This window comes from Callospermophilus lateralis, chromosome 4, assembly GCF_048772815.1.
Source record: "Callospermophilus lateralis isolate mCalLat2 chromosome 4, mCalLat2.hap1, whole genome shotgun sequence".
Lineage (NCBI taxonomy): Eukaryota > Metazoa > Chordata > Mammalia > Rodentia > Sciuridae > Callospermophilus > Callospermophilus lateralis.
Window position 1 is genome coordinate 94,489,018 of NC_135308.1, and position 12,693 is coordinate 94,501,710.

Genomic DNA, 12,693 nt, shown 5'->3' on the forward strand with positions numbered 1-12,693 from the left:
ATGGATGGATACCTCTGAAACCATGAGCCCCCAAATAAACTTTTCCTCCTAAAATTGTTCTTGTCAGATCTTTTGATCACAGCAACAAAAAAGCTGACTGAAGCGGCACCCCCTCAAACATCTAATAGACATTGAATAAGATATTGGGTGTCCATAGAATACTCCATAGGTTTTAAAAATTCTGTCGTGTGTGTGTGTGTGTGTGTGTGTGTCCTAAGCTATAGACAGTTAAAGCAAAAAGTTCTATAGAAGGAACCGTGTTTGTGTTTTCATTTGAGTGCAGAGGTAGGAACAAGTAGGATGATATTCACAATGGAGGAAGTTCGTTCATCTGGCATTCCACCATGCTGTTTGCAACCAGAGTTCTAGGAATTAACCAGTTGCAGTAAACCAATCTTATCTCTGAGGGTTCTTTGAGTTGTCACATTTTCCAAACCTGTCTCTCTTTTTTTTTTTTCTGGTAGGAATCCATAAGAAGCAGAATTCTTAAGCTCTTTTATGCTTGTTATTGATGTTACCAGTAAAGCAAGATTTCTTAAACTTCACAGTGGTCAAAATGATCCAGCCCTAAAGTCTCTGTTTCTTCCTTTCATCTAGCTCTCATCAACCCTATGAATTTTTTAATCCTTTGTCCAGACTTCTTTCTGCTTATTTACTGCCCTCCCTGTCTTCACTTCAAATTGAACGTAATTCATAAAACCATGTCTAGGTCATTCATCCATTCTTACTGACTTGAACTGAAATATCGGACAAGAACATTTTAAGCAGTTTTTAACTAAAAAATACCATGGAAATGTTGGAATAAGTACTGATATAAATATACGAAGCCTAAGACTGTATTCAAATAGATTTTTGAAAAACCAACAATATCATGTTCCTTCCACTAGAAATCTTAAAGGATGTAATTCACCTTCTGAGTCATGGTATAATTAGATTATATTTTATTAGACATTCTTTACACATTAAAAATACTGCTATTTTTACATGCACAGAGGAGAATCAGTTTGGATAATTATATTTAGGCATTCATTAAAATCAACCACAAAATAAAGACACTTTATTGTGTCATTTATCAACATACTTGATATGTATATCTAAAGTGCATTATGTTACAAAAAAATATAGAAATTCAGCAGCACCAAGATACATTTACAAAATAAATACATCAGTTGACAAAATAAATTATGGTAAATGTGATAATAATAATTGGATTAGCCTTGGCAAAAAAAGAAAAAAAATATTCACAATGACCAATGTGCAGTTTCATAGAGCAATGGGGGAGACAGTTTTATTCCAATGCATTTACAATATTTACAGACAATAAATATTTCTAATACTTCCCATATGTTTACTATTACAAATCCTGTAATATGTCCTTAGAAGTTTTCTGCCGAAAATTTCAATGCCTCCTGCAAAGAGAAGAAAGAGAGAGAAGAGGAAAAAAACAGGTTAATTTTTCTTACAAATGGGAAGGCATAAAATAAAGGAAATAAATTAAGGAACACAGAATTACAATGGAAGATACCTTCCTATGGAAGGTACCTGTGGGATCTACCTGTCTCTCCAGAGCCTCTGCTATAGGCAGGGCCTCAACACAATTAAATGATCAATGTGGTACAGAAAGTAAAAAGAATCTGCCTTTTTAATTATGTCCTGTCAGACAAAGGGGACCCCTTGAGAATTTTCCAAAGCTGCCTGCCGGTAAAATTAGAGACAAATTGGAGAATTTGGAAATAAGGCTAGGTTGGGACATCCATCAACAATACACCTTGCCTGACTTGGGTGACCCAGAGTTTGTTAATTTTGTTTAGGCATTCATTTGGCTCATTGACTGTGGAACTGTGGTAAGGCTAGTGAAAGTGTGAGACTTTGAATAATCTCTGAAAGGATATAGAGTTAAATAGAGCATGTTTAGTTGATGATACCTAGCGTTTCTTTAGCTGTCTTTAAACACTGATTTGTAAAACTGTTATTAGATTTTAGATTTCAAAGACAAACACTGAGAATTATTTGCCTCTCATTCTCTTGGTATTTTGAATGTATCTTGCATTAGAAATTAGGAAAGCTTATTTTAAATGAGAGAATACTTAAAAATAAATTGATTTCAAAGTACAAAATATTAGTATTTCACATTACTGTGTCTATTTTATTATTCAGAGTATGTTACACAAAGTACGACTGACAACTTTTCTAACATATCTAGATGCTGTAATAACAGTATTTTAAGATGGGTTAGCAGTCTTTTCTTTCCCCTTTTCTTCTCTGTGTAGTCTATTGCATAAATATGCATTTATTTTAATGGAAACAACCATAAAATGGAATTTGATTATCTGTGTCATTTAATTAATGACTGGAGTTGTGGGCAGAGTTTTACATGGCAAAAGTATATGGGTATGAGACCTACAAAAGAGAAAACTCTTGACAAAGTTTTGTGTGCAGCTTAAAGAAAGAAAAGCAAATTTTAGCATTTAGGGGCTTCTAAGTTCAGGTTGAGCTCTTTATCAGTGGTTTTGGATGAAATGTTAAAATAGCACCTAAATACAGAGAAAAAGAGTTTAAGATTAAAATTTTAACTGGTAGGTGGATGGGTATTGTAAATAAAGCCAAAAGAATGACCTTAAAACACAATGATTTATGTACTGTGGTGATCTGAAAACACATTTGTATTAAATAGTATTTAGCAAATTGAGGTAATGATAATAAAGGCAAGGAAGAAATGAATAGTATTTTGAACAAGTATTTTCTCAAAAAAGAAAGACAAAAGAAATAAAAGACCCAGGAAAAGATCTTTGAATGATGTTTCCTCCTGTTTGACAAAGACACATATTTGGAAAAGCCAAGTAAAAAAATCTAACATGACCTAAAAGTATATATGTAGGGCTGGGGGGCTGTAGCTCAGTGGTAGAGGGGTTACCTAGCATGTGTGAGGCACTAGGTTCAATCCTCAGCACCACATAAAAATAAACAAATAAAATAAAGGCATTCTGTCCATACACATCTACAAAAAATTTTTAAAAAGCATATGTGTACATTTTTTCATATGTATTAGAATGTTTTAGAATTCCAGCTCTTTGGACTACTAAATTTTTTTTTATATTTTTCTAAAGCAGTATTTACTAAATCAAAATATGTATTTCCAATAAGTGAGTCCTACTATATCTGGTTATCTCCTTTGCAACATTAAAACTTTTAAATGCAATCTCCAAAATTAAAGCTATATTCTCACTCCTGAACAGTTCTATGAGAGGAAATAGACAATTGTACCTTAGTAGATTCTTTAAAAAAAATAATGCATATGTCATAATAAAGCTCAAGCTTTCCATCTCATCAGACCTCTCAGATAATAATATAATATTGCAAAGAGACAAAAGAGAGGACGCTAATAAAAGATTGGTCACTTATAAAACTTTTAAATAGTTTTTCCGAAAAGATTTTATTTGGATTACAAAAATTTTCACAGCTCCATACATCCTCACCAACGCACACCTAAATTCCCCCATGCTTCCCTGCACCTCTGTTGGGTTGTACTGGGGGAATGCCAACATCTGATTGCCAAACAAACTGTTCTTTCCAAAATGTCCCTCAAAAGCAGGGAAGCAAAAGGAAAAGCAAAAACATCCTACTTCTTTCAGTCCTAGGTCTGTCTGGATTTGATTAGGCCACTGCCTGGTTTTCTCTAGGCATACTTTAACCTAGAGGAAGCTTTGGGCCTAAGAATTGATGAGTGTTGATTTTCATTAATTTTCCAGATACTTGAAGAGAATTACAAATTTTAAATGAGCAAAGTCCATGAAGACCACTTATATTTCTGTTTTTATAGTTCTAATGTGTGTATATACATACACACACATATGTATGTATATATACATATACATTAAGACAATGAATAAAAATAGGTCTCAGAAATAAAGTAGGGTCTTTGCATAGTTGTAAGCATGTACAATTAGGATCATATCTTGAAATATACTGCACATGTGCAGTGAGTCAGGTTCACAGGGTTTGATGTCCATCTATTAGTATTTTAAGAATAGGTCATTCATTCAGAATTTTAGCACAGCTTAATTTGTGTATAGCTTAAAGAAAGAAAAGCAAAAAATTCCTAAATCTTTAATGCTAAAAATTTCTCTAGTGCCATTACCCATTGATTACTGAAGCTGTATACTTATCTAATAGAATTGCTATTTTATATTCAATTTAGTAATGAATTTATCAACTTAACTCAAAGAGAGACATGATGGTGAACAGGTTCACACTCCCCTTTGAAACATCACTCTGTAATCCTATCTGTACCAGAGTCAAAGGACTGGATGGAGGAGTAACAGGGGACTCTTTAAATAATGAGATCATTAGTTGCATATGATGCATTCTTGTGTTCTTTTCCTCTTTCTTTCAAACCCCACAGAAGCGCTGTACTGAAAAGTAAAAAACAAAAAAGGTCCTATCAATGGAAATGCATGAATAGAGAAGCCGTGCTAACATAGCACTGATCTAAGTGTGAGGCAATTGGGAAATCCAGTTCTGAGGACTACCTATTCCATTCCAAGTACCAACGCAGGTTCTTTGATTGTGGAATGCTTTGGTTTTCTATTTTATAAAAGGACTATTTGCGCCATTTCTCCCCTCACTGAATCAATCAATAAGTCAATCAGTCAGTCTGTCTGTCTATCTATCTATCTATCTATCTATCTATCTATCTCTTAACCAGAACTAGGTCTAAAAGCACCAAAAAACAAAATGTTGCAATTTATTGAGTGTTTATGACAGGCATTTAACCCACATAATCTCATTTAATCTCCATCCAACTCTATAAAGTTGGTACAATTGTTTTCTTCATTTCACAGAAGATAAAAGTGAGCCTTAGACTAAGTAACTTGTTTGAAGTTTTCAACTTCAATAAGTTCAGACCCCCAAACCTGAGCCTAAGTTACTTAACTCTAAAGTCCATAAGTGTATTTACTAAATGAGCCACTTAAATATGAAGTTTTATTATTCCTACTGCACTGCCCCAGAAAAATAATTTGGATTTGCCAATGGACAAATAGATATATGAGAAAACATATCTTTTTTTAAGCCAATACATGAAGGTTTTCAGAAACCATTTCTTTTTCATGAACTGGTAGAAACCAGAGTTGGATTTAATTAAATTTAAAGCATTGCTTAAAAATAACTTAATTTCTTTGAATTAAAATGAGTTTAAAATTTAATTAAGTAAATTTAATTAAATCAAGTGTGAACGGCTCAGAATTGTTTATGGTAAGATATTTGTTCTGCAGTGTTTGTAAATAATATCAAAGCCTTCTATGTTCTTCCTTGAAGTGAAAAAAAAAAAAAAAAGTAAAACATGAAAAACTGTCAAAAAGTTCGTCAAGAGGTGAAAGTGGGTGATTAAAGGCATTTTTGTCCCCAACAAATGATGAAGATGGCCAGTCGTTTCTGAAGCCTGAGCAAAAGACGAAATTTAATAGAGTAGTTAAAGATTTGGTGTTGAGAGTATGATGGTAAAAGGAAGAGAAATGGGCTGTAAAACAGGTAATTAGGGGCAGGGTGAAGGGACCTTGCTTCCAGGCAAGGATAATATTCTGGCCTATCTTGAGGTTTTGAATGTTGTATAGCAATTGATAAAGGTAGAGAAAGGGAGGAAATTATAGGCTGGCCCAAGCCAGAGCAGAATGGAGGGTGGAAAATCCAGCTGAGCCACAGGGAGAAGTCGGGGGCCAGAAAAGGCTGTTACCGTGAACTGAGCTCCAGCGAAGCTGCGGAGATGTCCGACAGGTGGTCCACGTCCAGCCCACTCCCAGCAGCTCCGGAGATCAGCCCGGCAGAGCGGGTTCGCCGTTTTTTCTTTTCCTGCTCCTTGCGTTTCCCAGGCTTGCCTTTCTTTTTCTTCCCAGGCGTCTTGAGTGGCTGCTCTTTGTAGGTCTCCACCTTGTTGGTTTCCTGAGTTAGGTATCTACCCTCATCATCAGACCCAAACCGGACGGGATGGTTCTTGGTGTTGGGAGCGGGCTTGGAGTTGGGGGAAACCTCGGAGGTAGCTCTGATTTCTGCTGTGTGGATTTCTGCGATCAGATGGTGAAGGAAGAACCGGCGTCGTAAGTCCTGGATGGACTTCCCCTTGTCATGGAGGAGCTGATGCTCAGACACGGCTCTTTTGCTGTCAGAGGGACAAAGGGACAGGAGGGGAAGAAGCCGGTTAAGTAGTCGTGGTTGCAAGAGTCAGGGAAGCTGTGAGCAAATCCCTGTCGTCTTCCACATGGTCCCCTAAAGGACACAAACTGAGGAGTGGCCATGGGGCTGGGCAGGGAAGGGGCGAGGATGGGAAAGGCAGCCCTTGGGAGGCATCAGCCCTCAGGCCCAGCGCTGCTCCGGAGGTTTGTGGCCTTGGTGAGAACAGGGCATTCTTGGACCTCATCTTTTTAGATTCAGAGGTTTTCTATGCTCCTTTCCCAATTTTAAATGCTGTGATTCAGTTAAGAAATAGACAGAAACCACTGAGTTGCTCTTCACATTTTTCAGAGTTCTAAATGGGAAATAAATCCGGATGTCCTAGCCTGAGCAATAAAGAGAGAGCTGCTTTCACCTGAATACGTTCCTAAAGCTACATCTGTCTGTCTCTGACCCTCAGTCTTTCTCACCACACACACACATACACACACAGACACACACACACACACACACACACACACACACACAGTTGCCCCATTAAGGAATCAATCTAGGAAACCATCTAACAGGCTGAATTTTAAAATTTTAGATGACCAGCAACCAAGAACCTATAACTAAAGGCTGGGGGGTGGTTTCCATAAAATAATAGTAGAAGGCTGTCTTCTACTGTGTTTCCTTGTGTATGAGGTCATTTCTATTTTTTTTCCTGTGTTTCAAGGTTTTTTTTTTTTTTTTTTTAACTTAAAATTTCCGAGGGTATTACCTTTAGTACTTGAGAAGTCCACTTGTCTATGTAATTTCTCTTAAAATATCTCTGGGAACAACTGTGAAGTGATTTTTCTATTTAAATAATACTCTAATGAAAATATAGTGGAAAAGAATCAACTAATCATCACTCCTTTTAGATGACACCCTGACTCTTGCCTAGATATCCACCCTTGTATTCCTTTTTTTTTTTTTATTTTGTGTGTACACTGTGAATTATTTTAAGGATTACATACATTAATCATGCCTGCTTTAACTCAGTCTTACCTAACTCCAGTTTCTACCATTGGAACAGCCCTGCAAATTCACTCATCTTTGAGAATACCTGAGAGTATTTCACAGGTTACATCCCATGTATTCATGCTTCCCTGACACAATGGTGTCTGGGTTCCCTGTAACACTGGTAGGGTTTCATCAACTCTTCAGTGAAATATGGGAATAATAAAAAGTATTATTTCCCCCATTTTATAGATGAGGAAATGAGATGCAGGAATGAAATGATTTGCCTTAGTCTACACAATGAGACCTGGCAGAGCCAGGGCTCCAAAAACTAGGTCTTCTGATTCTAAAAGTAAAATTTTCAATGTCCTTAACCCTTTGTCCTGCTAAAGCTGAAGCCAAAGCCTATGGCAGGACACAGTGTATCAAGGCTCCTCCACAATGGACAGATCAGGCAGAAATTTATCAGTTTCCTTGACCAAATGCTCCCACAGTCCATTTGCATCTACAAAATAAGGAACTAGGATTCCTAGAGTTTGGTTTATCTTTGGGGGAATGAGTCAAAGAACAGAGTAAGAGGGATGAAAATTCAGTCATCATTTCTCTGGCTCTTGTAGCTAGAATGCCAGCTTCCTTCTAGTATTTTAGTGTGTGCACTGACTTTAAGCCATGTAGCTTGTTCAAAAAAGACATGACTTAACGGAAAGGAATTTAACAGGAGCCTGGTTTAAATGAGGCATGAAGGAGTCTCTCCTCCTTTATGAAGGTGCCACATGTGACTAGATTAAAATTCACTTACTCTGTGGTAATAGTTAATATTCTGGAAACTTTTAATAATATACAAGTTTGAGGTCTGGGCACAATATATTTATATCCTCTAAGAACATTTTTAAAGAATAGGGCTAATATAATTATATATTTTATAAGCACAGCAATTTAATAATTATCTATTCCTAAAATATTATATTAAAACGAAATTCTTAACCAGCTATAATTGATAGTATTGAGGACTTTTCATTTAATTTCTCAATTCCTGGCTGATACCTCTTCTCATCTGCATTGCTCCCCAAATATATTATACAGCTTATTCTAGTTTAACTCTAAGCCCAAACTTTTAATAGCCGGTCTGTTCAAATCAAGCCACCATTGCTCATGCCCCCTCTGACTGGCATATATGCCTGTCATCTTGGGCAGCCTGTCAACTGTGAGTCACAGTGCCTTCCCAAGTTAAAAACTGCACTTTCCCATGGGAAATGCAGTGATCACCCTATCCATTTTATAAAAAGCATACAATATGGCACAACTCCATCCAGTTTAAAATAGTGCAACTTTTGTGAGGTACAATGCTTTCTATCTGCCTGTTAGGGGAAATTGTTAGGATGTTAGAAAACACAAATTTTCTGAAATGCTAAATCTGAAATGCTGTTAGGCATGTAATTTAGTATTTCAAAGACTTCTTCCCTTAAAATATTGTGAAACCCACATCTCTGGGAAATTGCATTGGAGTATCAGGAATACAGTCATATCTTTATCATCAATAGGGAATAAGGTCCATAAAATGTTTCCTTTATTTTCAAAATAAGACATGAACTGACACAGGGATAAATGACTGGCATGTACAAACTAGATATATCTAGGTGGTATGTAATAAATTCAAATTAAGGAGGTTTTCAATTTAGATAACTCTGAAATATTTAAGTTGTAAATATGGCATCAATAATAGTCTGTTATTCAATATGTGTGTACACATTACCTCGCCTGGTGGTTCACATGGCATTTATTACATACCCAAGCTCCAACATGGAAAAACAAGTCTTATGCTCTATGATCTCCTTTGACTATTGTAAAAGAAAACTAAAAAATTGGGGGGGAAATGCTTAAGACAGATAACTCTAAATTCAGTCAAAACATAGCTGTTCTGCTTTAAAGAAAAATCACTCTCAGGGGAATTTTCAGGGAAACAGATTAAATTTCTAAAGAACTATCAAGGAACAGAGGGAATAAACAGTAATGGAAATTCCTCTTCCAGCACAGGAAGAAGCAGCATGCTTGTGCTGATGTGAAGCTCCTAAGCAAGGACTCTGAGTTTAAGAAGAAAAGTTCTGTGGTACATGGAGGAGACAGGGTTAGGGTGTTAGAGTTAAAATGACTCACCAGAAGTCCCTTCCAACCCATATGACTCAGTTGAAAGTTATGCTTTTCATTAAGTGGAGTAGACCCAGTCTGGCTCCCAAGCAAATCAGCCAATGATGCTTTAGTTTTCTCAATCTGTTGGGGTTCCCTCTCTAACTTTAAACACAGAGGTAGTCACTTGCCTAGCGATCCTTCATAGATCCCACTTCCAAGTCTTCAACTTGGTTATATTCTAGCCCCATTGATGAGGCTCTTTTGGACTAACAGGTCTGACAGATTCACAATTTGTAAGTGCCTCCTTTGCATACTTCAGGAAGTGTTGTCCGAGTAGTTTTCTGTCTCTTAAAAGTTAACCTAGTTTAAGAAGACCTGTACTTCATAAGGAGTTCCCCTAATGTGTGATATAAAATTTAGGGAGTAATATGGTTTGGTTACATGTTAAAATTTCTTTCAAAAAGCTAGCTTGATTTTGTGTAATAGTAGATTAATGTTTTGTCTAGCACACAAAATTTACTTTACTTGGCAGCAATATAAAAATAATGACTTGTTTTTTTAAACTTCATTTGGCTGTAATATTTTGATGAAACATCTTCATCTACTGATGATTTCAGCTTCCATGAAAAACCATGGTTGTAATGTGATGATCTACTAGCCATTAACTATGAGAATGTTTTGTGGTAGTTTTATAACCATCTGCTGAGTGTGTTTAACTACAATATTGTATTTCACCCACAAACAAAACCCTAACAGAGTCTCTGGCTGCTAAATGGTTTCTGATGTGTTTATATTGCAAGGTGCAACAAAGAAAGAGTTAAAAATAGTCATTAGGACAACTTAGCCCTTGATATTTGCTGTAATTGTGAACTTAATCATGATCTATTTACTGTTTCTCAAAAGAGAAAATAGGTATTACTTTAGCAACTCTAAAGAAAAATTGGCTATGTTCCAAGCCAAATAAGTGCATGTGAGTACACTTTTAAAAATTCTGTCTTCTTCTATATTTATATTTGGATGTTAAATAATTGAATTTAACACATGTCCCCAAATGAGCAAGAAGTCTGAAGACAATTTTCAGAAATTCATCAGCAAAACATTGATTTGAAGAACACAATGCAGCTTTATCTGAGTACAATGTTCTACACAATTTGCCTTAGGAGATTCATACTAGATTTTCATTTTGGTGCCAAGGTTCAGACATGTCTACAGTAATTTCATTTAAGAATTTTCTGCCTTAATAATAATAGACCAAGGGCACATATAAAACAGTTGTCTGTATACCTTCATGAATTTACAAGGAAGCACCTTGTATTGACTGTCAATATTAGTTATTGTAATTTTTATTGTTAAATGTAAACATTCTCCTTAATTCCTTCTCCAAAGTCAAAGTTCTCTCAGTCCTTAAACTTGTATGGATGTCCCACTCTGCACATGGAGTCTGCAGTTTGAAGATCACCCAAACATGGTATTAGACACATTAATGAACTGCTAGGTCCAATAGGTTGTGTTATTCTACTACTCTTGCAACTTTCACTCCTATAACTTAGTGCTAGTTCTCTGATGTGCTTGGATGTATGAATGTTAGTCAAAGTCAAAGTTAATCCTTAAAAGAAGCACCCAATGAGACCGCCAAAATACAAGTTTTCAAAATACAATGCAAATGTTTGATTAAAGAACTATTAACAACAATTAAAGAAAAGGAGATTCCATACCTAAAGAAAGTTGCCTATTCATTTGCAATCAAGCACTCTAGCCTTCTCGAACAGTATCAATACTAATGTTGGAAGTGTGCCACGGAAAATTTGTTACTACTTTATTATATAATATGCCTTCATTATGTAATATGGTCCCATTTATATGCTTAAATTATGTCATTTATAATAAAATTAGATGTAAGGTTTTTGCTTTTCGCACACAAACTGCCACCCACATTCAGAACGTATACAAGCGCACAGACACATATCCCAAGGAACCGTTCACTTTCTCTGAGTTTCAAAATCTTTTGTGGTCCCCAGTCTTTCACTACAAGCAGATATCTTTCCCTAAAGGAGATTCTCTAAAACGCTCCATCTTATGGAAACGCACAGCAAATTTGTCTCTTGCCTAGGTCTCCTTTCGGTTCAACCAGCTCTCCTGCCGAGTTTGAATACCAGGTTCAGCCCCTTACAGGTAGCCAGATGATCCCTCACTCTAACCCGGGCGCGAAGCATGGTGACCGCTGGGAGCCCTCGGCAGCGCCCCAGCCTGGCAGCTTCTGCTACTGGCCTTCCTAACCCGATGCTTTGGGGAGGATGGGGACACTTACAGCCGGCGGCCGAGCCCCTCCACCGAACGCCCGCAGGAGGGCACCGAGCAGCTGAGAAGGAACACCGCGACGCTCCACTGCTGAACCAGTCTCCGCAGCATCGTATCCTCTAGCGCTCGGGACCTGCAATAGAGTGGAAAAGGACCCGAAATGTCAGTCCGGGCTCTTCATCTCCCCGCTCTACTCCGCTCCTCTTTTGGTCTGTTTTCAAATATCCTCTTCTTCAATAGCAAGGGCATCTCCCAAGATACAAAGAGGAAAAAGAAAAAAAGTGAACAAGAAGAAGAAGAAGGAAGAACTTTCTTGGGAGCTTCTCAAGCACTTACTTATTTAGGAATCAGCTACTCCAACTGTGCTTCTTCCAAGTCACACAGGCAAAAAGGGACCAAAGGAAAGGAGGGGGAAAAAAATCAGAGGCGCTTCCTCTGAAATAATAGCGAAAATGAAATGGTTTTATATATGCATCTATGAAGAGTAGTGTGTTTGCACGTCTCCCATAGCAATGTCTAATTAATCTGGCCAGCCGTTTTCCTGGGTTCGTGGAGCAGGGCAAACCACCTCCTAAAAGAAGAAAGTTTCCCCCCTGAAGTCAGCTTCTTTGCGAACCAGGCCCTCTGGTTCCAGAGCCACTTGTAGCGAGACCCGCATATATATATACATAGCTGTCCGTCTACCTCCTCTGGTGGGCTGGTTGCTTCCGGAAAGTTGATTCCACACACCCTGAGAACAAGTTTCAAGTGCGTGTGTCGTCGACAGGAGGGCCAGGTGGCAGCGAGGGCGGGTTAATAGCGGCGCGGAGGGGCGGCGGCGGCGGCTCGAGCTGCAGGGCTGAAGTGGCCCCGCTTCACGGGCGGGGAGGCATGCTGGCCGGGCGGCGCAGGTTGGAGTCGAGTTGAAAGCCAGCAGAGGAATGTTCACACGCTCCGAGGCAAACCTGCCAGAGAAGTGAGCAAGTCGCAAAGAGGTGGCGCCCTAGGAACGCGCGCGGGGCGAGCTAAGGCGCGGGCGGGCTCGCGGGGGGCGGGGGCGGCGACGCGCTGCCGGAGCGAGCGGAGGGGAGCCCGGAGCCCGGAACGCTCGGAGAGCGGCGGAGCTACCTCGGCCCGCCC

At 38.2% G+C, this 12,693-nt stretch overlaps 1 protein-coding gene across 1 annotated transcript; it reads right to left on the reverse strand.

Moving 5' to 3' along the window:
* Positions 1-1,172: 1,172 nt before the first annotated feature.
* Pthlh (parathyroid hormone like hormone) lies at positions 1,173-12,464 on the reverse strand. The gene is made up of 4 exons (XM_076852736.1): positions 12,259-12,464; positions 11,585-11,707; positions 5,732-6,154; positions 1,173-1,409 (listed from the first exon to the last, which is right to left on the reverse strand). The coding sequence occupies exons 2-4, from the start codon at positions 11,683-11,685 to the stop codon at positions 1,400-1,402; spliced, it is 534 nt and encodes a 177-aa protein (XP_076708851.1). The 5' UTR covers positions 11,686-11,707; positions 12,259-12,464; the 3' UTR covers positions 1,173-1,399.
* Positions 12,465-12,693: the final 229 nt, after the last annotated feature.

Coding starts and splice junctions, on each gene's coding strand:
- Pthlh (XM_076852736.1), bottom strand. CDS start 11,685: ATGCTGCGGAGACTGGTTCAGCAGTGGAGCGTCGCGGTGTTCCTTCTC. Junction 6,155..11,584: donor GAGGGGCTCGGCCGCCGGCT/GTAAGTGTCCCC, acceptor TCCCTCTGACAG/CAAAAGAGCCGTGTCTGAGC.